This window comes from Larus michahellis, chromosome 6 (genome assembly GCF_964199755.1).
Source record: "Larus michahellis chromosome 6, bLarMic1.1, whole genome shotgun sequence".
NCBI lineage: Eukaryota > Metazoa > Chordata > Aves > Charadriiformes > Laridae > Larus > Larus michahellis.
Genome location: NC_133901.1, coordinates 49,932,841 through 49,956,220, shown reverse-complemented (window position 1 = coordinate 49,956,220; position 23,380 = coordinate 49,932,841). Strand labels below are relative to the sequence as shown.

The window sequence follows — 23,380 nt, the reverse complement described above, 5'->3', positions numbered from 1 at the left end:
GAAAGCTGCTACCCACCAGGCATAAAATGTACACTTACCACAATATTCCTTACAAACAGCAGAACAAGTGGTATTTGGTGCTTCTTTGCAGTTATGCAAGATGAAGGGCAGGTTTTACAACGTTGACCTTGTCACACCAAAAATCTGGATTTTTACTCTTTCAGCTGAGTTCTCCTTTCAGCTATGCTATTCTGCTTTTACTCGGAAAGAAAACCGCGTGCATGCGGCAGACAAGGTAGAAAACAAAAACAAAATTTTGCAGAGCATTGCAAGTGAATGCTGTTAAAGTCTCCTGCATCCCATAGCATTCTCCACAAGTTACTATGTACATAGAGTGTTACACTGGGCCTGAAAAACATTATTGACATCATTTTGTGTCCCCTAATCACAAAACAAAGTGCCCAGAAAAAAATAGAAAGAAAAGAAGAAACTGATGAAGAGCTTAGAGAAGAACTACTTTTAAAATATTCATAATTACATACTTAACTAAAAATAGCACTTTGTGCATTAACAAATTCTGATTATAAAGATGGGTCTGATGGGTCCTGCTAGAACTGGAAACACACTCATCCCCTCAACACCAGTAGGAAGGGAAATTCCCCTTTGGGAAAAAAGGGAACAGGGCTGTTTGAAGTGCTGCCCAGAGACAAAGAAAATCAACAGTAGGACTCTAACACTAACTACAGGGAGCCCAGACCCTGACAAGGTGAGAGAAAGGACATTGAGCATAAAGTGTCCTTAATCTTCACCCAGGTGTCTGCCCCGGCCCATTCCTTAACCCCTCCCTCACCTTGCAGTGGAGGCAAGCCCAGATTACAGGCAGAAAGGGGAACAAGAAAGCAAGTACATTTGACATGAAACTATCTACAGTAAATTTTAAAATGGCAGCTGCACAACGTAGGTCATAAATTTAGAATCTTAAAAAAAAAAATATATACCTGGGACCTACAGTGGTGGCCACAAGACACGTGGTATGTTACGTGCAATTCGTCACCCAGTATCTTCTAGCCTCACTTTCTGGATTTGAAAGCAGAAAAGCATGTTCCTTGGGGATAAAACCTGGCCCGCCCTTGTTGCTACTTCATCAGCTTGGATCCAAATTCTGCCTGAAGAAAGTGAGTGCAGCACTACCAAAGGTTTGGTGAGCAGGGACAATTTAAGATTCAAGGCAGTTTAAATCATTCATTATTTAAGATAATGGAAAAGTTCTCAAGTGCCAAGCTGATGAAATATCTACCAATTAGCAGAATTAGTACTTGAAATAGAAGCGGCAGTGCAAAATGAAAACCAGGAATGCTTCAAATAGATTTTGGAAAGGAGTTTGCTAGAGAAGAGGGTCATACACATGGAAATTTATCAAAATAACCCCAGTGTGGACACACCTATATTGGAATAAAAAATGTTTCCTTCTTGTCCTCCCCCTCCTGATTTAAGCTTTCCCTCCCCGCTTCCAAAATGGTCTGATGGAAGAAAAACGCATGCATCCCCATTGCTTTAGTAAAAGATTAAAGCCATTTCTATAGAAACAAAACCTGTGCTTTCTTTCTTACATCTCCACACAACTCACACTGGATGCTCATATCACCCCATATGACTAATGTATCATTCATCTCTCATTTATGCTAAATCAGCAACAACATGCTGCACCTTGCTTCAGATATTCACCAACACATATTTTCATGGAGTTCTTGGGAATAAACATGAGAATAGGCCTTGAGTATAGGCCTCACTCAAACTTGCCTAATACTATGTAATAGAAATTTCTGCTGTATTTGTCAAGTAATGCAGGATTCTAGCATAGAGAGATCTGAATACCAGCCAAAAGGATGTGAAAGTTACCTTGAACAGAAAGTAAATTAAAACAAACTGGCAATGGTTTTGGTTTGGGTTTTTTTTTTTTAATGGGCTTAAAGCCATTAATTTTTATATTAGTGTAATCATCATTTTTTTGAAGAAATACTCTTTCCATTCTCATCTACTGTGTGGATATTTGTGGCAACACTCTCATAGAGCACAGTCACCCTAGACCAGATAAAGCTAGAGAAGAAACTCAAACACATTTTCTCTCGAATCTTCATAAGGAATTAATTTCCAAGACAGTTTAAAAAAAAAAAAAAAAACAACAAACCCAAACAAACAAAAAAACCCCCCAAACTAAAAACCCAAACCAAACAAACAAAACACACAGACCCCAAAAACCCAAAAAGCCCAAAACCACCCAATCACCAAACAAACTAGGAGTCTCCATATCTGGAGGGAACATGGCAAACAGACTAACCACATGGCGTGTGCTCAGCAGCAGACTACAGTTAAAAATACAGCATGCAACGCTTGTTCTAAAGCTACATCTGATGTAGAATTATTTACACAGGAAGTGGGACTGAAAAGGATACCACAAAGTTGAAAATCTGTTTGGTGTTCAAGTCATGGTATCTGTGCTCTGCACTACTGCAACGGGCAGAAAATCATAGTTCGCTACAAGGAATGCAAGACCAGATTCTCTTAACTCAACCAGCCACTGGCACAAGTTGTTTGTCAGAACTACCTAGGATGAAAAAATCAGTGGAGCTAAAATGACAAGTTTCCTGCATAAGGAGCAACGCATGAAAAGTAGGCTGGTAACAATGGCGAGGCCATCAACCAGACAGTGACCAGCACAGAGACTGCTGCGCAGCAGTCAAGTGTGTCAAGTACTGCTCTGATAAGCAAGTGGAAGTGGTAAAAGGCTACACTGCCATGGGATGACTAACGGGAAGTACCACCGTACATGTAGACAGTAGGAGCAGGGAAGGAGATAAGCATGTAGCCACAGAAATCCTACAACAAAAGTGTTAAGGATGTACTACCAGACCACTACCTGCTCTGTATCTTGTCCAAACTTAGCACTGGGGGAGAATCGACCTATACTCCTAAAAGTCTGCATTATTGAGCAAAAGAGTTACTCAAAACAACAGCTTTAAGAAGAAATATATAATTTCTTCCTGAGTTTTAAAGCTTATAGAAATGTGGACTCAAAAGCCACACCTGAACATAGATGACATTTGGGGAAAATAGGAAGCTTAAAAAAAAATAATCTTCTGAGGGCCCTCCGCCCTGGTTGAAAGCAAGTGATGCCCCACGTGGACACCTTTCAGGCTCATGCTGCAGAGCAACACTGCTCTAATACTTCGGAGCAAGGAAGTTGCATGCAGACTCTTGACTGCAGGTCTCCAATGTCATGCAGAAGTAGAGAAGAAGTTCCCAGAGGGCAACCCCATTCACCATCCCCAAAGACTTGGGTGTCATTAGGGCAGAACACAGCAGAACTGCAAGAATGGATGTTTTACTAGAGCAGTCCTCAAAAAAACCACAACTCCTCTGAAAACACCTCTTTTTCCAGCAGCCTGCTTGTATTGTGAGCCCTCTGGAAATAAAGCCTGATGAAAATGGACAAGGGCTCAGAGAGCAGGAGAGAACAAGTGTGCTGGTCCTGCAATGTGCATGTCAAACCCCAGCATAGGGAGAATGAGGACTGTTCACAGCGCAAAACCAGGATATGAACTCTTCCTGTGGAGAAAGGTTTGGACATCAAATGGAAATGCAAGCAAATAAACCAAACTCTACTTTCCCGTGTGGCGGACAGTTATCCTTCGGAACAGTTAGGGGAAGACAGGGCTCTAGCCCGTAACTGTCTCTACTTCAGTACCAGATGGTAAAGGGCTACTGCCTGCAACAACATACAGCCTTGGGAACGGCCTATTTGACCTCCAGATGACCACGCACACAAAGAGTGAAAGTGAAGTAGGGGAAAAAAATAATTCCCCTCAGAAGGGAACAGGAGAGTGCCCGGCCCTCAGGAATGTGGACCGAACTCTAACACAAGACTCAGTTTCCATTCTGTCCAAACATGACCATCTGGGGACTCCTCCTTCCCCATCCCTTTTCCCAGCTCAACCTTCAGCATCTGTCCAAGAGGGGAGACAAAAAAATTGTCATGGGGTCTGCTGGGTATCATCAGCCACTGGCAATTGCTCTGTGCAATTTCGATACCCAGAAGCATTCTGCACTGAACCGAACAGAACAGTTAGAGGCATGTGTCACACTTGAGCAAGTCCTTGGTCTTTCTATTCCACAGCATTGACCAGTTCTCCATACTTCAGAGAAAGGGGAAAAAGAAATCTTGCTGGTACAATAGTGCACTTATCTAGTTGTGTGACGTATTAAGTGCACGTAAGGAACATTAAGATCCCACCCAGGGCTTCATAATGATATACTGAACATAACAATCCTAGCCACAAGACAGGTTTTACCCCGGAAGGGAATGGGCACCAGAGAAAGTGGCTGCCTTCTGTTCAGGTGGTGGGAGAGACAGTGAAATGGGAAAGCAAGAACTTACCTTCACTCCATCGGACTTCTTGTTCAGCAGGCTTTTGGCAGCTGTGGAGAGAAGCAGAAGTAGGTGAGATTTGGTTTCAAGACTATTCTCTCTCTCTCCCCGCACTTCCCTCAAAACTGCACAAGACTTCAGAAGAACAACCATCCTGCTAATTCCTCTCTAACAGCCAAGACACCTGGAAAACAAAGCCGAGTCACTCATCAAATCCATCCTGACAGCAGAGGGTCACCCATCCTATCTACTGTTCACCTAATTAGGCAAAAATGCTCCCACTTTCACCATCTCAGGAAGACCAAGTCTGAAATGAGACTTTAGAGCTCCTCTATTTCAATCCTCCACTCCCACACCGTGACCCCATCCAGCGCCAACGGTTACAGAGGGAAAAGCTAAAGAACTCTGCCAGATCTTTGCAACAGGATAAAGGCTTTACCCTCAAGTGCAGCCATTCACATAGTAGACTTTGCTTATAAAGGGGGGCACTGATAACACAGAGGCCTCCTAACTACTGGTATTCAGTTACTCTGGGGAAACATCTGGATAGCCGAAAGGAAGAGACTGGAGAAGTGCAAAAGGCAGCATCTGATCACCGTTAAAAAAAAAAAAGTGAGAAAAGAGACAGGAACTAGGCTGAATTTCTCCACTGAAAGATAAAGATTCTCTGCTGTGCTCAACTTGAACAACTGGCACTAGCAATGAAAGTGAGAGCATGATAAACACAGACAGGGAGCCCACAACAAACGCCTGGCAGAAGGCACACTTGGGACTGAGGATGGAGCTGCTCCATCTATTACAGAAAAGTGTACATTGACAACAACTGTCAACAGTAAGTCCCCATCTACAACCTCAACAGATACAAAGCAAAGCTTGCCTACTCATGAAGGATGTATTCAGTTGTTTCAACTTCTGTAAACAGCATGCTAGAGACCTACAGGACCAACACCCTCAAATGCCTCTCCTAAACAGCTACTGGGACGCACACAGGTCTGGGTACTTGACCGGGATTTTAGCTCCAGCAAAGACGAGGCCTAGAGAAAAGGCAAGTCCTAAGATAATGCTCATATGACTGTTGAAATACTTCACTCGCAAAGACACGCTGACCAACTCGTGCACAGAGTGCTTAGTCTCTCTCTCTCAGAGCAGCAACATTAGGAAATAATGTTTTTGCAATATCCAAGCAACTGTTCAAGATTTATGTCAAAAGCATTTCCCACCCTGCATTCCCTACCACATGACCCTACAGATATGGATTAACTAGTCAACATCATCTGAGATGATGCAAATGACTACAGTGTCTCCTCACAATAAAGAGGCGGCACTCTATACAAGTCTATTACAATTTCTGAATTGGCCTTCCTAATTTTACTGCCTAATGCAAATATAAAGCTAGATCAGGAATTTGTCTTCCTTCCTGCTCTCAGAAACCATCCAAGAACACTGGAAGACCTCATGCAGATGTCTTCTGGAAGTGGTGTCAAAACACAATGCTCCAATGTGCCCATGTAACAGTGGGCAGACAAATTGTCCCAAGCAACTCATCTGCCCTGCAACAGTTTCTTTGCTGAGTGTATACATACCAAAGTATTGCAAGACTGAACCTAACAGATAAGTTCTTGCCACCTTCAAGACACGATGAAGGAGACCAGCTTGATTCCACATGCAAGTGAGAAGAACAAAGGTGACCATGGGGTCAAAAAGGCTCCAGCATTTATACCACACGTACATCAAGGCATCTCACAACAACTGTTAAAAACAAGAAACTGTTATAGCCTTACAGCACTTCAGAAGGAGTAAAGGATTCTACACCTTAACAAATATCAAAAACGGGACATTGCTGAAGTGAAAAAAAAAAAACCATCAGAGAAGGGAAACAGCACCACCACATGTTCTGAGAATGACCCAGACACAAACTGGGAAGCAACGTTTTTCACACTTTCTGCAGTTTCCCCAGAAGCTCATGTTTGTCTTTGTGGACAAAAGACAGATAAAAACATGTTCTATGGCGTTAAAGCAAATTCAGCTGAGAGCCCTTCCATATGGCCCAGTGCCATGTAATGCTGACCCAGTGCTCCCCTCGCAGGCTGCCCGTGTAGCCCCATCCTCTGCTTGTACCTCCGCACAGCGCACACCGTTCTCCCACCGGCCTGCCAGCATCCCAGCACTGCAGAAGGAAACTCAGTCTGTGGCGTACTTAGTTCACGCATCATACTGAGGTTTGTAAGGGCAACTGGAGAGCCCATGAAATGCATTTGTCTGCAAAGATGACTGCAGACACCTCAAACAAAAGTGAGGCGTGCAGATTTACCCACAGGTCAACCTGTACACGTTATGAGAGAGAAGTTAAAAGGGGATGCAAGCAGAATTTCTGCAGCAAGCCAAAGACAACACTTTCTGTAACAAGAATAATTTTAGAAGACAGGCAGCAACATGCAGCTTAGCAAAGAGACAACAGAAGGGGGGAAAATCCAAGGAGACATGAAGGTAAATTCTTTACTGTTCAGGAAATGGTCTTGTACCCATGCTCTGCAGTTTTCCAGGCATGAGATCCTAATATTTATTTTCACCGTCCTTCCCACTTCCTCTAAACATCAAAGGGATTAAATTCCCTGTTCTCAGTGGAGTTAACAGTTCCTCTATAATAAAGCAATACAAAGGCACACACTGCTAACCCGGTAGCTTAAAAGCACAGTTCTGTTCCTGGTTTAACAGGACAGCCTCCAGTTAATCTCTAAAGAGAAACACAAAAGGCCTCCCCTGCACACACCCCATATACTCCTCCCTCTTCCCGCATTTCTCAGTTTTGGCCTCCATAGGAAATAGCCTGGGCTCTGGACCACACTCCTGGCAGAAACACAAATCCCTAACGCTGAACTCATCAGCAATAAACACTAGACACTGGATGTGCCAGAGACAAGGGGAGACAGTGGAGAAGGGAATTTCCAAGAGAGACTGAAATACCCACTCCAAACCCAGCCATGGATAGTGCCTCCCCCCCGCTAGCCCTGCTCCTCTTCTAGTGAGAGCAGCCCTTCACCCAGCCTGCCCTGGGTTTGCCCTGTCCCCATCTGTCAAATCTCAGTTACATTTCTCATCCTGGTTAAGCTTCCGGAGAGTATTTTTTGGGATGCAGGCATAACACTGAGGTTGCTTTTGTTAAGCCTGATGAACACATGATGCCAGACTAACAGGCAACCCAGCCTCTCTAAATACAAGCATTTACACCATGAAGAATTCTGGACTTTGCTGAGATTTGATTATTAAAATAAAAATTGTATCATACCAGCACAGAATTCTCAATGACAGAGTTGCAGCTTGTCATCCTCATATTCTCAGTTCAAAGAAAGTCAGATTAACTAATTCTCAACTTGGTATCACTTCTGGGGCTCACCACAAACCAACCAAGAGGCAGTATACTGCCATGAAGAGGCAAGTCTGGCTACCATTACAAACAATGCCCACAAACGCATTGTAACTTCAAGAACATCTATCTATCAAGGACAAGACAGAGCAAAGACTAATACTTAACTCTCTGCCACAATGGCTGTTTAGGCCATCAAGACAAGACAGTCTAGCAGCAGCCACTTAAACACAGCAGAGTGATTTCACAGAAGAGAGAGGAGTTGTTGTCTTGTGTTCTCTACCCTCACTTTGGTTTCTGTCTCAGCAGTCCCCTTTCTCTTAGATTCTCCCATGACTTGCTATGGGAACTTGTTACAATAGCAATTGCACAGGAATGCTGCGCACTAAGTGACAGACCAATACCAAGACAACCAAAGACAGACCAGTACAAAGGCAACTGCCTGGCAGTATGTACAGCATGGACTCTTCCTCTTTCTGAAAAGTTGATTTTTTTTTTTTTTATCCTGCTTTGCTATTAACTCCCTCTGCTCACTAAATGATGCCACTGTTCCAGAAACATACCCGAGCAAGAGATGAGCAGCAGCATTTAATATTCCCCCCTCTCAATGAAAAGCCTTCCATGAGGGCTTCTGTTCCTCAACAAGACTAGAGTCATTCTGTTCAAAGAACTGCTACAGGATAAACAAAGGGTCATGAAAAGCAGTCACACACTTCAAAACACTCTTTTTAAAACAAGCAGAGAGAGAAAGGCAGAACCAGGTAGAAAGGTGGGTGAAAACCCCAAACCATTAGGCGATGCAAGCCCTTATATGATCTAGACCCACAGGATCTCTAGACATAGCAGACACTTTCGTTCCTCTCCAATTCATCTCATCAGGCACAGCCAATACCCAGCACTGTGCATGTTCTTCCAATGATTTGTGAAAATCTTGAGGGTAGATAGCGTTTGAAGATGCATATCCATCTCCCAGACACACCCCAATGGTTTTCAGAGAAAGATTAAAAGAGGGAGCATTCATTAAAACTAAAGCCTGAAATACACAGCCCAGTGGTGCCCTCTTGGCATGAGCCACAGAGCTCCCAGTTCTCCCACTAGTGAATAATTGAGAAGTTGTGTGGGAGCCAGGTGATTTCTTTCTGCTTTTTTCACCTCTGCCGGCCTCAGGAATCCACAACATTCTCCAGAAAGACTATGTACAAAAAGCCAAAAAACAGGAGCCAGCCTGATAGTTTGTGACATTTCAATTAACATTTTCAAACGCCTTCCCGCCAACACAGAAATTTCACATCCTAAAAGACACCCTCTTTGCAGGTATGCATAGGTAAACACACAAACAGGACCGGAACCTTAAAGGCTCAAAACAGCGTGAACACCCATCCTAGACTTTCGAGCCTGAATGCCCCAGTCTGTCCCAAATTCAAGTTGATGAAAATATGAGAGCACTTCTCTTGCAGTATCACAGAATCCCCTCCATTTCCTGACAAACCAAGAAATGAAGAGGTGAAGGGCAAACACTGCAAGATAAGTCATTCACAGACTTCTCCTGAACTTTAGGGAGAGAAAGATAAAACAAAGGGAATAATAATAATAATTTAAATCTACTTTTGATAATAAGTGAGACTCTCAGGCCATAGCGATAAGCATTTAAATGCAGCAATGAAATCCATGTGATTGTGGGAAGCTGCAAAATGGAAGTTTACTTACTGATGTACACTGCTTCAGCAGGGCCACGCTGTAGTAGCTGAGCACCAATCTCTGAAACCCCTAACTATTTCTTAAGCAACTAAGTAGATACAGAGAAATCACTTAAAAACAACTTAGTTTTTCATTAAATGTGACCTCATCCTCTGCTTGGGAAATGTGCTTCCCAGTGATCACATAATCATTTATTCAAAGCTCTCTGGAAACATCTTGATAAATTTTCCCCTCCATATTTTCATCCTTTGAATTCACACCAGGAGGTTAGTGTGCACGTGGGTCAGGTGATAGAAATTTCTGGTCCTGAACAAATATCTACATAACCAACACAACATAGCAGAAACTTCAAATATATTACCCGCACAATTTTAACTTTACTTTGCTTAAAGGAAAGAACCCAAACTCCAATCTAAGTATAAACATATATATGTATACACACACAGAAAAGAGCAAAAATTCAGTTTCACAAGCACTTCTGGAAGGCAGTTATAACAGGACAGTGAAAAATTTCAGTATTAGTATTATTTCTTCCTTCTTGCTCTTCAGTCAGCTCAAAAACATCTCTGTACAGGTTACAGCAAACATGCAGAGGCATATTCAGCTCTTTACTTAGTTAGAAAGCGCTCTGCTCCCTGGATCTACCTCCAGCCTCTCTCAAAGCAGAACTGCACATCGGGGAGTTAATAAAGATCTGTAGAGACATGTAATGAATCCCAGCTATTGTCACAAGCTGCTATAATAGCTCCCTCACAAAATTGACTTGAGCAAGCAGTGACAATTCCCAAGAAAAAGGTTCAGCATCAGTTAAAGACAGCGGTTTCAGCCATAAGGCTTAATTACATGCAATGTCTGCCTTAGGATCTATTTTGAACACAGGGTAGCACGCAGGACTTAAGCTGAACCACTTGAGAGAAGTAAATTTTCATAGAGCGTGAAAGCTTGTTGAACAACTCCTCCCCGAACTAACAGCTGCAATCCAGTTAGGAAAACAGTGCTAAGAATTTCATGTAAGTCTTGCATAAAAATTAACTTATGGAGCTTCTCAGCACTTTGTGAAGATGGCTGTTTCTAAGATGAAAACCTATTTTGTCCATCCTTTCACTCAGTTTACAGCAGGCTTACTTTCACCCTTAAATACCGCAGCTATTAGGAACCCTTGAAAACCTTGCCAACTTTCTCGCAGTAATAAATTTGCGTTTACTTCTCAGAAGGTGACTTAGGAGTTTCTTGCATATGATCTAATGAATTGATTTACCTGACTGTACTTCTGTAAGTGAACACAGATCAGATCAGTGTTTGCTTGGATCATCTGAACACCAAAAGCCGTAAGTGAGCACCCACGTCATCCTGGTGTGACTCTAAAGATCCCACAGCGAAGTTTAGATTGCAATGTTCTCTCTCGCAGCTGAGTGAATACCTACCAGAGTATGGACAGCAGCTACAAACCCCTTATTATAACCAGGTCTCAATTTCCTGACTTACACCGAAAGGAGTGCAACTGTATCTGCTTTTAACAAATAGCCTACAGCTGACCCAAGACATAATCTTTTAAAAGAAACACAAACAGCCAATATTAAGTTGTTCAATATACCATAACCAGGGAAAGGTGCCAGATCACATCCTTTTACCTTTAGGAACTGACCTGGGACAAAAGGCACCTAGCAAGCAACAGATTACTCACAAAAGAACAGAAACTTTTTTTTTTTTGCTTTGTAAAGTAAGATTTTTTGATGGGAATAAAAGAGAAAAAGTACTGCTGCAAACTCTTCAAGCATACAATTTGTCACAACCTAAAACCACACTGCCAAATGAAGGAACTCCACGTTACAAAACGTGTGACAGCAGAGATAGTAATGACAACAGGATTAAAGAAGTCTTCTCATATTTCCTGCAGATAGTACTATCACACCTAATTAATTGATACCAGGGTCACATGACTCTTCGTTTTCCTCTTGGTTCAAAACATCTGTGAAGAAGCTTTTAGAAGATCTCATCCCCAGAAAGGAAGAAGCTGCTCTCCTCATAAATCTAGTTCCCCGTCTGCTGGGAATGGGGCTTTTAGAGGCCCACAAAACAGTGTCACCCAATTAGAGAAAATAAAAAACCCTTAAAGGTCTTTAGGGAAAGAAACAAGTACTATTTCAGAACTTTTCAAGCACAATTAGATGACCTGTCAGGATAGGAAAAGTCTGAGTCTACCCAAAGTTCCCACATGGACTCTACAACTGTTTTACTTTCAGTTAGCATGTACCTATTCTTCCATTCCAGCAGATTTGTGAATTTCAACTGCAGCAACTAAAAAACATAAATTAAATAACAATAATAATTTTTAAAAGTCAAGCTCATATTACACACAGTCCTGCAAAGAAAACATGAGTAGCTGATCTCCCCACTTTCAAAACACATGAAAATACTAGGAAAATAGCTACTATCCGCACAGGTTATAAATGCCTTACATCTAAATTCACAACATTTCTTTCGGGACAGTTTTTCAGAGCATCTCATTTCCTGGGATCACAGCTTGTATTCAAAGCAGAACTCTGTGATACTGAGAACCCTGCACTCACTACGGGCCACCTAGGATTTCCTTTTCTTCAGCTCTTAACTGAAGCAGATCCAGCAGCTTCAGCCCTTGAGACGGAGAAGAATGAGCAGAGCGAGCCCTTTCCTCCTCGATACTAGCTCAGGGAATAAGTGGATGTATAGGTCACACACCATTAAGAAGAACCCTTCTCTCAGGCATTTCGTGTTCTCAAAATCTGGGCCACAGGATATTTTCTTACCCAAGCACTTCTGCAGCTTCATTATAAGTGACAACATTTGCAGACTAAAAATGAATCTAAAACTGCTGTGCAAAAAAAAAAAATAAAAACCCTGACTATTTCAGAATCATCAATTAAGTGAAATAAAAACTAGCTGTGTGAATAGATCAAAAACCATTCATACCATCAGAAAGCCCAAGAAAACGTTAAGTTGCATACAGTCCTGCAGAAGCTCTCTCATTGTGCCATAGGTCAAACAGTTATTTCAGAATCATTCTCAAAAAACAATATATAATTTTTAAGTCCTGTAATATCCTGGGACAGGTGAATTGAGAAATTTGTTCTCTCCCTTTAAGGCCAAACTATCAGAAATGCAGTAAAGAGAAATCGCTGCAGCCACAAAGTAGCCCTGACATATTGGCACAGGTTCACTTCAAAGCAAGAACCAAGGAAAAAACATTCTGAAGTTGCTGAGGGTTGTCCATTAATTGTAGCTTGATTTCACATCCTCTATTTTTTAAAAAAAAAATAAATCACCATACAGGAGGTTAAAAATGCTGCCTTGATTTCACAAAAGAACGTATGCATGAATGCGCATTTTGAATGCTGGAATGATCATTTCACAGAGGTTTTCATTCAAATTACAAGTTTATTCTAACATAACTCAGAATGTAAGTATTGGTATCCATCATTAGTAAATGGCCAGATGAAATTAATACATTTTCATTTCATTCATCATCACTTATAATCCATACAGCAGGCTTTCAGTTGGAAGTAACTGCAGTCAGGTCCAATAAAAATCTGACTCATTCAACGACTGCCCTTTTTAAAAGAGAGGAAAAAATGGCAAAGAGGGCAAAGCAAGCAATCAATCCCATATACCAAAAGCACTTGCAAATAGAGGTTTTCCACCAAAGGGAAATGAATACAGATAAGACTGCATCACCTAGATGTGCTGAGACAAGACAACCATCTTCCAAAAAGCACTGATTTGCATGTTGAGATTTGCATTTTCAGTAAGTGCACTACGTAATGCAGTTGGGTGGGAGCCAGATGACCAGTTATTAAGCTTAAAAGGATGAAAACCAACTCTGAGACTCCAAGAAGGAAAACTCTAATAGCCAGATGCTTCAGACCCATTTTTGATGAGTCAAAGTAATACAATATCTAAATAGCTGCTGTCCCTGTTCTGACCAATATTCTGTTCACACTGTTCTTGCTTGCCCTGTGTCCCTGCCCCAGGTCTAAAGGCATCACTGCTATCTAGTAAGAGTTCTTGACTCCTAGCTTCAGATAGGAAAGCTAACAAATGCCAGATAGAATTTCCCAAAAATAATCTGATAACAAAATATCATGAGAGGATCATGTCAGCTCACTTGATTTCTGTTTTACACCAGACTACAGCACCAGGTGCTCCTCCCCCCAAAAAATCTCTTCCTATTTCACACTGGTCACCCGCCAAGGCGAAGAGACCACCACTACACCATGATGAATTGTGAGCATGTTTCCTCCCCTCCTAACTCAGCCTCAAAATGGTTAAAATGTCCCCTGAGTCGCTCGTACAAAACAAAACCAAAGAAAGGGATGGGAACAGAGAGAACTTACCTGAAAAATTCCGAGACACAAGCATCGTCGTGAGGATTGCACCCTGTGGGGAACAGAAAGCAGGGATAACAGACAGCGTCACTCACTTCAGAAAGGGTCTGGGCTGACCCACAGAGAACACAATGCCTCAGGTGCCAAAGAGGAGGTATCCCAATGCCACCCTGGAAAGCTCTAGTGTATCCAGGATTCCCACATGTGGCTGTTGGACCTGACACGGGACCACTTGGGAGTCCTGCCTTTCTAGAGCAGCAGCTAGAGGCCAGGCAGGATAGCCTAGCTGATCTAAAATGGTACGAAGAAGTACGCTCAGACACATAGTTGCTTCCTAGCTTTCAAATAGCAGGTAGCTGCCTCGCAGGGGCCAGAAACTGCCCTAGCTACAGGCAACAATACACTATTACTGGGAGGCAGAGAGTGGTCAGCACTAAAAGCCCCAGGATTTAAGAACTAGTTGCCCTATTTCAACTCTCTTGCAGAAAGTGGAAGGGGTAATTATGTAGCAGAAGACACGTAGGAAACTTAACAGCTTTGGAGAACAAAACTACCCAGCTTCTCCATACACTACTTTAGGAACCCTGTACCAGAGGACCACATAAGGTACTTCACTAACATTAGTGAGATGAACTTAAAAAAAAAAATATTCTTGCTAGGAAGGCATAAATCCGAAATTCTCAGGATTAAAAACAAATTTAAGGCAAAATAACATATATTTACCTTTAGCTTTCTCCTAGCATTGAACTTTCTCAAGCATTCCACAGTCTCCTGCCTGTGCATCATTGAAGCGACAGTGGATCGTTGCTGAAAAACAGGAAAAGCAAAAGATCAAGAACATACCGTAACCAAACCAGCCAGGGGAGTTCACTCCACTTGCACACGGCCATGACATGCAAGCTGACATGGCCAAGCCTCTCACCATGGCATGGCTGTGGAACACTGCAACCAGTTCACAAATTAAGAACTTCCCAATACAGCATGACATGTTAAGTCAAGGTTGGCTATTACAGAACTGTGCCCAAGAAACTCTATGACTGAGGTACGGGTGACAGTCAGTGCTCCCTGTCTCTCATGCATGCAAATGGATCAGGACAGTGAGAAGACAAAGTCCAATGAACAAGCATACCATGGGGGACTGAGTTACAGGCACTACAGAAAAGGTCTGAATTGCATTAGCTATGGCTCTAAGGGGAAATTCCAAGCAGTAAATGAACGCTAGCAAGCGATAGCCTTCCTGGACATGGCAACTCCCTGATTGTAAGTGCTTAACTAGCAGAGGCCTCAGCATCTTTGCATCGGTTTTGCAGAAATAGATTTTCAGAGTGTAAGAGGAAAGATCATACAGCTCTATTGTACCAATGCAAAAACCTCAGCATAACCTCCAGCCAGTGACGCACACCTGTCACCCACAGAAGATGGGGATCCCACCAGCTGCAAAAAGAGAACTTCCCAGAAGTGTTGCCAGTCACCGAGAGCACATGAGGAAACCAAAGACTGATGCTGCCAGGCATTTAGAGCACATGAGGAAACCGGAGACTGATGCCAAAGTAGCTGTTGCTCTTGCATAGAGCCACAAGCCTGAGCTCCCTTTACAAGGGCAGTGGGTGAATTACTAACTTGGCAGATCAGTGTGTACAAACCCTTCCTTACCCTTCTCCTGCTTGGAAAAAATTCTGCATTACCCAAAAGAACTGCAAACCATGCTCCTATTCAGCTAGTTTCATGGTAAGTGTCTCCACTTTGATCCTGTCATCAAAACTAGTCATCTGCTGCAGTACAAACAGCAGTTGGAGGGAGAATGTAGCTAAACTATCCTCAAACATCTTTGGTGGTCACTGTTCATCCAGCCTCTTTAGGAATGACAGTGATGTCCAGTTGTTCAATGTGGGTGTGCAAGAGTCAGGACACATACTTCAGAAGTTCAGTGATGCTGAGAAGCTCAGTGTCTCAGATAAACATTTAAGATTTCCTACCACGTTTACTTCAGAGGGGCAATGCATCCCCAGAAAGAAAACGTATGTTGCACACACACAGACTGCAGAGCAACAGACTCAACAGGAGGCAGTTTGGGTGAGAGGTTGAAATGGCTGTGAAGTGAAATCAAACTCCCCGTAACTCAGAGAAGGAAAGCCTCTCTTGAACTGTGCTCTGTTATGCTGCCATAGCGAGCAAGCTATCGTAATACATACAGTTTTGGTTACAGGCATTGGGACAAAAATTAAATAGACAGGAACTGCTATTGATTACAATGGTGCAAGGAGAAAAAAACAAAAACAAAGCAGAGATGCAAAGTCTCAGACAGCGTGAAGTTTTGACTTCCAAGGAACTTGCATCACTTTACAGCAGACGCTACACTCCTGTTACACAGATGTTCACATAACCAAGTTTAAATTGCTAATTTGTTGGTTTGTGGCAGAAGGAAAAAACCACTACAGTTTCTCAAAAACAAATGAACGAAGGAACATACTAGACACATCCTAGAAAGCAGAAGTATGCTATGGTATTACAAGAGCATCTGGTTAGACTTATGTGGAACTATTTCATCCTGCAGAGATAAAAGTGCACCATTTCTGCCTTCCCCTATGACCACTCCCAGCTGCATTCTGGGATTTCCTTGCCAACTTCGCAAAAGATGAAAAATACTTATGTGTGGGGTCTGGCAAGGCAGAAACTACGTACACAGAACAGAAAAAAATTTTTTGCTGAGTTCAAGTTTACAGCCAGCTAAGCTGCAGCACAGCAGAAACGTTCCAACACTACAAAGATGCAATGAGATAAACTGAAGTAGAGATGAAGAACAAAATAATCCTAAAATATTTTATGTGATGCCAAACTCCATCTAACATTTTAGGATGATACAGATTGGAACAGGAGGCGTGGGGAAAACCAGAAACTACGGACATTCACAGAACTTCTAAAAGAATAAGGGATTTTTTTTTCCTTACAGTGGTGATAAAAGCACCACAGCATGATACAATTGGCTTGTTGAAGGTCAGCCTCCGAAGCAAAATCACGATTTGAGATACTTAAAATATTCTGGGTTCCTCTGCAGCTAAGTCTTCCTGACATGTCAGTTCAGGCTAAACCACAAATCAATCTGTAATAGTGGAAAACACTTACGCAGACCCATGGATGTTTGAGAGCCTGGTCAGCTGTGATGCGCTTTGCTGGGTTTATCGTCAGCATCTGATTGATCAAATTCTTTGCTTCAGGAGTCACAGTGTCCCACTCAGGTGATGGGAACTGAAAGAGGAAGAAGGAACAGATGATGAACTGAAAGTATCTTCTACTAGCAGAAAAGATTCTCCCTCCTACACAGCTGAATTACAGCTTTTGCCCTTTTGATACCAGGGCTAACATATTTGCAAAAAACATCAATTTTTGTGAAAACCCACGCTGAATGAAAATAGTATAGAATCCAGCAAATGAATGGTACCAGACAGCAGGACACACCTGTACCATTCACCAGACACAGGCAGGAAGATTAACAGTTTAAAAGCCTTTAGGAATCACTCAGACCTTTGAATTTCTTTCACACTCAACAGTCAAAAAAGTCACAGATTTTTTTCAGCTGAGTTCTGACATAAGAAACACAAGCACTATCTTTTTTACCCCACCTTGCTCTTTCTCCAGCATGCTAAAAAGCTGTAACACCATATGCAAAATGACAAACACATAACTACATCAAAACCTTGTGAAAGCGAAAACTGCTACCAGAGAACATCCCATCAGCTATACTTTCCCCACCATAAAGCTCAACATCCTGGAACAATACCAATCACTTAGTAACACCAGGAAGTTGTTAGCAAGCACCTATCATACCAGAAACCATTACTTGAGGAGCAAGAGAGATGTAACAGTGGATGGAAATACAGAAGCATGGAAACAAAGAGAAGAATCTCAAGTATTTCAGTTGCTGATCATCCATGAGGGGTAACTGCTTTCTCCTACAATTCCAGTAATGATAAAGATGAGATATTTATGCCATCCTCCAGGTGCTTGCATATGGTATAGACGACAGCATGCTGAAATTAAATGCAGTACATCTCACTCCTGTACATGATTCTACTGTACAAATACAGGTGAACTTGAGAACACAAAGATAGATGTGCTGTTGGGATAAAAGTCCCCTGTCTTTAAGGGGGGGAAGATTGATCTTTCCTGAGAACATTTCCTTACATATTCCTACAATATTTAGAAAAAGTTTACCCCATCTTTTTTCTCTGGCATTTTGTGCTTTGCTCAGTTGGGTCATAAAAATACACCCACCATATTTGATTTACATATAATCTTATTTCTGCATTCACAGGCATAAGGCAAGGCATTATACAATTTGGTCTGCAAACATTGCAAGAGACTACTCAAAAATTATGATACTGTCTCGAGCTTTCAGCCAGGACACTTTCCCACCACCCAACTCTAAAACATGGCAATGCCTTGCAAAACCCCTACCCAACAGCCCGAACTCCAATTCACAGCTGCCACTTCCTCTATGGTCAAGAGATACCAACAGACCAGTCCGGTGCATTCTCGGTGCTGGGGTAAGAACACCAGGGACAGATAAGCCAGTAAAACTTGAGCTGTTTTCTACCAGGCAAAATGGGGGAGGAATGTATTGCAACTTGTCCATTGGAGGTAAGAATTCAAAAACAACAGGTAGGTAGGAGGCATCAAGCACTTCACTCCTCGTGACTTACAGAACGAGTTAGACATTTAACCCTTGAAGTAATTTGAAAATCCCCATTGATATAATTAGTGCAAAAACATTTCAAATGACAACAAGCAGCACAGAAACAAGAGGGGCAGGAAGGCAAGAGAAGAACACAAGTCCATTTAAGGCTATCAAGTACAAAGACATCACTTTCCTTTCACTCAGGAAGCCACTGAGCCAGGACACGGGGTTATGCAGATCTTTGTTCTCACCAGTAGAGCTGCTCTCATGGTCTCAGGCACAGAAGCTGGGAGGTAACTGGGGTCCAGCAGAACCCTTGCTAGTTTTTCTTTTTCTTTCTTTTTTTTTTTTAAATGCAAACCACAAGACAGTGTACAAAAATGAACTCCTCAACTTCCTCTTACGATATTCATGCCCACAGGTTTTGAGCTAGGATTTCCAGGAGTTCCTTCTTCCCTCCCAAGCCTCTCCTTACATGAAAGAATTTACGTCAAACGTTCAAGCTGTGGTACCCAAACCACGTTGGCTCCTTGCATAATCTCCTTGCTATTCCTCTCCTTCAGGCACCTTTTTACACCTCAGTTTTGCCACGCTCTGAGAACTATTCCATGAGCTGCCTGGCTTTTTACCAGAGTCTCCAACCCACCACACTGATGCCCACCACAAAGCCACCCCTCCAAAGGCCCCTGCCGTTCAGTCTTCTCACTGGGCTCCATGCTTTCCACGGCTGGAAGAAATTCCACTATGGCAGAGAGGAGACCAGAGACCATAATTTAAGCTATTATTCAACAAATTACTTCCCCATACTTTTAATTAGGCCTTGATAAAGACAGGCTCCTGCATTCTACCTTTCCTCTGCTCCCCTGAAAGTTAGCATTGGCTACATCTGCAGCACTTCGTGGTAAATGCACTAGAAGACACTGTTTCCCACCATCTGCATTTCCACATCTGCATTTCCCTAATGACCAGCAACATCTTGGTGCCCACTGCGATGCTTTCCACATATCCCTTCTGTAGCCCCAAACAGGACTGTATCCCAGGTAGTGAAGACAACGAGGTGTATGAACACGCCAAACATCACTTTACACAGTAGCTTGGGGCCTGCTGCTGGACACCAAGTAAGATAGTGCCATGTTTTGGATGGCTTCTACACCCATGCAGGTACTCAGCAAGAAAGTGCCCTTACGTCATAGGCTCCGGCTTTGATCTGCTGATAGAGTTTGTGCTGATCTTCATCCCAAAAGGGAGGGTACCCCACTAGCAATATGTACAGAATCACTCCTGGGAGGGAGAGACACAGATACACTATGGTTAGGCTAATACGCCAATTATTCCTTCAGCCCCTCTTCCTTCCCTCTTGACAGTCCCCAAGGCAACGATTGCTTTATATCTTCATTTGCCGTAATATCTAGCCTTCCAAGGTAGAAAAAGACAGTAAAAAACTCTCCTCTGCTAAACCTCACCCTGGCACTTCATGTTCAGCTCAACGTCAGCTGCCAGGAGCTAGAACAAGGTGCATGATGTCCTTCTACCCTCCTCTGGCTATCATGGCTGGTGAGACACAACTCCCAGAGGCTCTCAGAATAAAATAAAGACACATCCCTTGGGGCTGCTGGGCAGCAAGGGACTTTTTAGGAAAGGCTAGGCTTTTAGATGCTTACTGTGCACAATCTTGGGACAAAAATGCCACTGACAAAGCTAACACTCCTGGCCTGCAGAGAACCATTTAGCCTATGTCAGGCAACACTGATATCATGTATCTTTAAACTTATGGGTCCCAGATACATTTACACTTAATTTTTTCCTTTTAAAAAAATCAGCTCTCTTCAAGTATTTCATCTTCTACATAGTTAGTGTATATAGGAAATTGTTATCTAAACAACTGACTCTTCAAAGCATAGACAGGTCCTCTCTCTTGAGTCTCAAACATCTGATAGATGGCCTGAGGAAAGGATTAGGAGCCAGAATCAAATGAGTTCAGCTCCAGTATTAACTCCATCTACACAAGGTTCTTATCCTCAAGTGTGCCTTCTCCTCTCCACCCAATAAGAAGGAGCACTGTGCACCCTCCCAGCAACAGGTTATAAAGAATTGATTGCTCTTCTACATGAAACGGTGTTGTTTAAATGTAAAACGTTTTGACAGAATCTTACCACATGCCCATATATCCACTGGTTTTCCATAAGGATCTTTTCTTAAGACTTCAGGGGAGAGGTAGCCTGGAGTGCCAGCAAACCCTGCAAGGAAATGGATGACGTGAAGTACTTACAGTACCCACGCAGAAGAGATCTTGCCATATCACAAAATCCACCAGCAAATTCCAAGAGCCATTTCCCACCCTTCATCCCATATTTGCTAGAGCTACATCTTGGTAAACCAACAGAAAGAGAAAACAAAAAAAACAAACAAAAAAATAAAATCAGATGGGATCAAGTGTCTACGTATTGCAGGAAAAACAGAAAAAAAAAAAAAAAAAGAGAGACCATGTCAACCAGCTGAGCACAGACTCGTACGCCAGGCACATGTACAGCCATTGTTACATATAATGGCTTGGAGTTTGAAAACACAAGGCACAGATGGGACACATCCGATTGCCAAATAGTGTGGGCAGATCACGAGAAGACCAGGAGATTCTCTCCAGAATCTCTGCAGCACTGCAGAGTCTCAGAGCTGATGTTTAGCCTGAGAAGGTCTCATTTCTAATTATGTTTTAGCTAAACAAAGATAAGACCAGATCCAAATGTGCCTGAGGAAGGCCAGGTCAAATGCATTTCTGTAAAATGACCAAACAAAATTCCAGATGTCTACACTCCTGAGCAGTAGGAAAGTTCAGATCAGGGTCTAAACTTAGCAGCTGCATTCATCTCTGACACTGGCATATGCTGTAAACGGAGGAGAAAAATAGAGAAATACATAGCCATTTTCTCTGTCTTTATTTATTATATTCTTTCCTCTATTGCACCTAGGCTCGTGCCCAAGGACCCAGAGGCCGAGATGCTTGGAAAGGAAGCAGCAATGCCAAATACACACAAGAGTACTGGAAGAACTGAGAGAAAGCGCTCAGGGAGGGTGCAACTCAACCAGCCACCTGGAAAGGGAGGAGCAAAAGTGGGAAAGCTCAAACACTCTTACCGAACCAGGCCTGCTGCTCTCCCTGGACTTCTATAGCCAGTCCAAAGTCAGCCAGTTTGACAGCAGCACCCTTACATTTACTTGCCAGTAGTAAATTCTCAGGCTGGAGAGAAGAAAGAAAAAAAGGGGGTAAGAATCAAAGACTGACATCCTTGTTAAAGTCTCCTACCTCAGTATTCCCATCATTAAATTGAATCTGCTGACCAAATTTAGCAGGCATGTACTAAAGCTGTTCAGGTGAAGGCAAAGCAACAGCAACAAATGGCCTTGACTCAGAGTGGCAGGAAATCCCCAAGTCTAACACAAATCCTCTGTGGGAGCCAGAGCCTCTTCCCAGCCCAGCCCATACGCTACATGCTGACACCAGAGGGCACTGGCAGTACAGTTCCTGCAGCACAGAACCCAAAATTCGTTTCTGTCATCCCCGCAGAGAGTAACTGGGGGGGTGGGGGTGGGGAAGGGGGAGAAGATGCAGTAGATACAATCCGCAATGATGTTTCTCCCCATGAACACTGTGCAGTCCCCAAGGCACTGGAAAAGTAAATATGATGCTAATAAGGGCTGCCAAATACAGCGCCGCAATGTGGGAAGGCATCATCTGGATAGGCAGTAGCTTTCATCCCTTACAGAAAAAGCATCAGCCTCAAATTGGCATAAGCAGCACCGCAATGAGTATTCTTGTAAGCTGTTTTTTCATGCTACATATTTACAGCAGCATAAAATATGCTGTCTTGCTACTGCTGCTGTCACCTATATGACAAGCAGCCGTGTCACTTCCCCCATGTGCCAGGAAAGGGAGACAGACTTTTGCCCCGACATTTCCGCCTCACGTGAATCTCACTCGAATCACAGTTCTGTTGCGTCCCAGCAGAGGACTTCAGCAGAAGGCCTAACACAATTCCAAAAATTGCACTGAGAGTCAGCAGCTTTCTCTGAAGCACCAGAGCAGCCAGTTACATGGGACCCTCTGAAGCCCCAAAGCCTTTAAGGTGGTGGCTCTGACAGCTCTGCAGGAAACCCAACCTGTAGACAGGCAGGACAAACGTGACTTATCCTACTCTCTTCTTGTCATTTGTGCAATTCATATCAACTTGAGATTTTAACGGAGCAAGATGGAAGCCTGGAAATCCAGAAGTAGGAGCTTGGCTCAGTTTCACAAATCTGATGAAGGTCATTTTTGCAGCCTGCTCACTGGTTTCATCCCACAGCAACCCCCTATCCCTGTTCTGCCTGACAGGAACAAGAAGCTTTGCTCATTCACCTGTCTTAAAGTACTGGGCGTGTGTCTTGCTTCTGCTTTAAATGAAGGGAGAACAGCCTTGCCCACCACACTCCTTGCCATAAGCAGCATGGAAGGAAGGGGAACCGGGTCTCAATACATGTGGATGCTACTAGCTTTTCACTATATGGGAAGTGGAAAAGAATGCCTTAATCAAGCTACACTGACGAAAATTCACCAATGTAAAGAAGTCCCTAAAGCAGATGACCAATGAAGTTTTCCGAAAATTCCTCCCAACTTTAGATCACACCTGGGCTTGGCTTGACTAAGAAATACTGAAATTTAGGCCAGGCTTGTGCTAGCTAAGCATTTTTTGCTTCTAAAATACAGCTACAAACACCTTAAGGCTAATGGTGCTTACCCATGTGCATGTTTGCCAACATATGGGTTGTTTCAGGTTTCACATACTTTTAGGTAAGATGTGAACGCATTCCCTAATTTCTTACAGTCCCTATGGGCAGTCAACATTTGAAGTTCTTTAAGAGCATGAGAGCCAAAAGACAGG

At 42.9% G+C, this 23,380-nt stretch overlaps 1 protein-coding gene across 24 annotated transcripts in view; it reads right to left on the bottom strand.

Moving 5' to 3' along the window:
• The window catches only part of CAMK2G (calcium/calmodulin dependent protein kinase II gamma), a 254,088-nt gene that overhangs the window by 21,752 nt on the left and 208,956 nt on the right, over positions 1–23,380 (bottom strand). For 21 of the 24 annotated variants that reach the window (XM_074591309.1, XM_074591311.1, XM_074591310.1 and 18 more), the window contains 7 exons: positions 21,597–21,699; positions 20,618–20,701; positions 19,651–19,745; positions 16,913–17,035; positions 14,513–14,596; positions 13,799–13,841; positions 4,376–4,416 (listed from right to left, as the gene is read on the bottom strand). In XM_074591309.1, the coding sequence (XP_074447410.1) occupies positions 4,376–4,416; positions 13,799–13,841; positions 14,513–14,596; positions 16,913–16,978 (234 nt within the window). In that variant the 5' untranslated portion in view covers positions 16,979–17,035; positions 19,651–19,745; positions 20,618–20,701; positions 21,597–21,699. The remainder of the gene's footprint in view (positions 1–4,375; positions 4,417–13,798; positions 13,842–14,512; positions 14,597–16,912; positions 17,036–19,650; positions 19,746–20,617; positions 20,702–21,596; positions 21,700–23,380) is intronic. The other 3 variants (XM_074591307.1, XM_074591308.1, XM_074591306.1) reach the window with 1 other exon arrangement.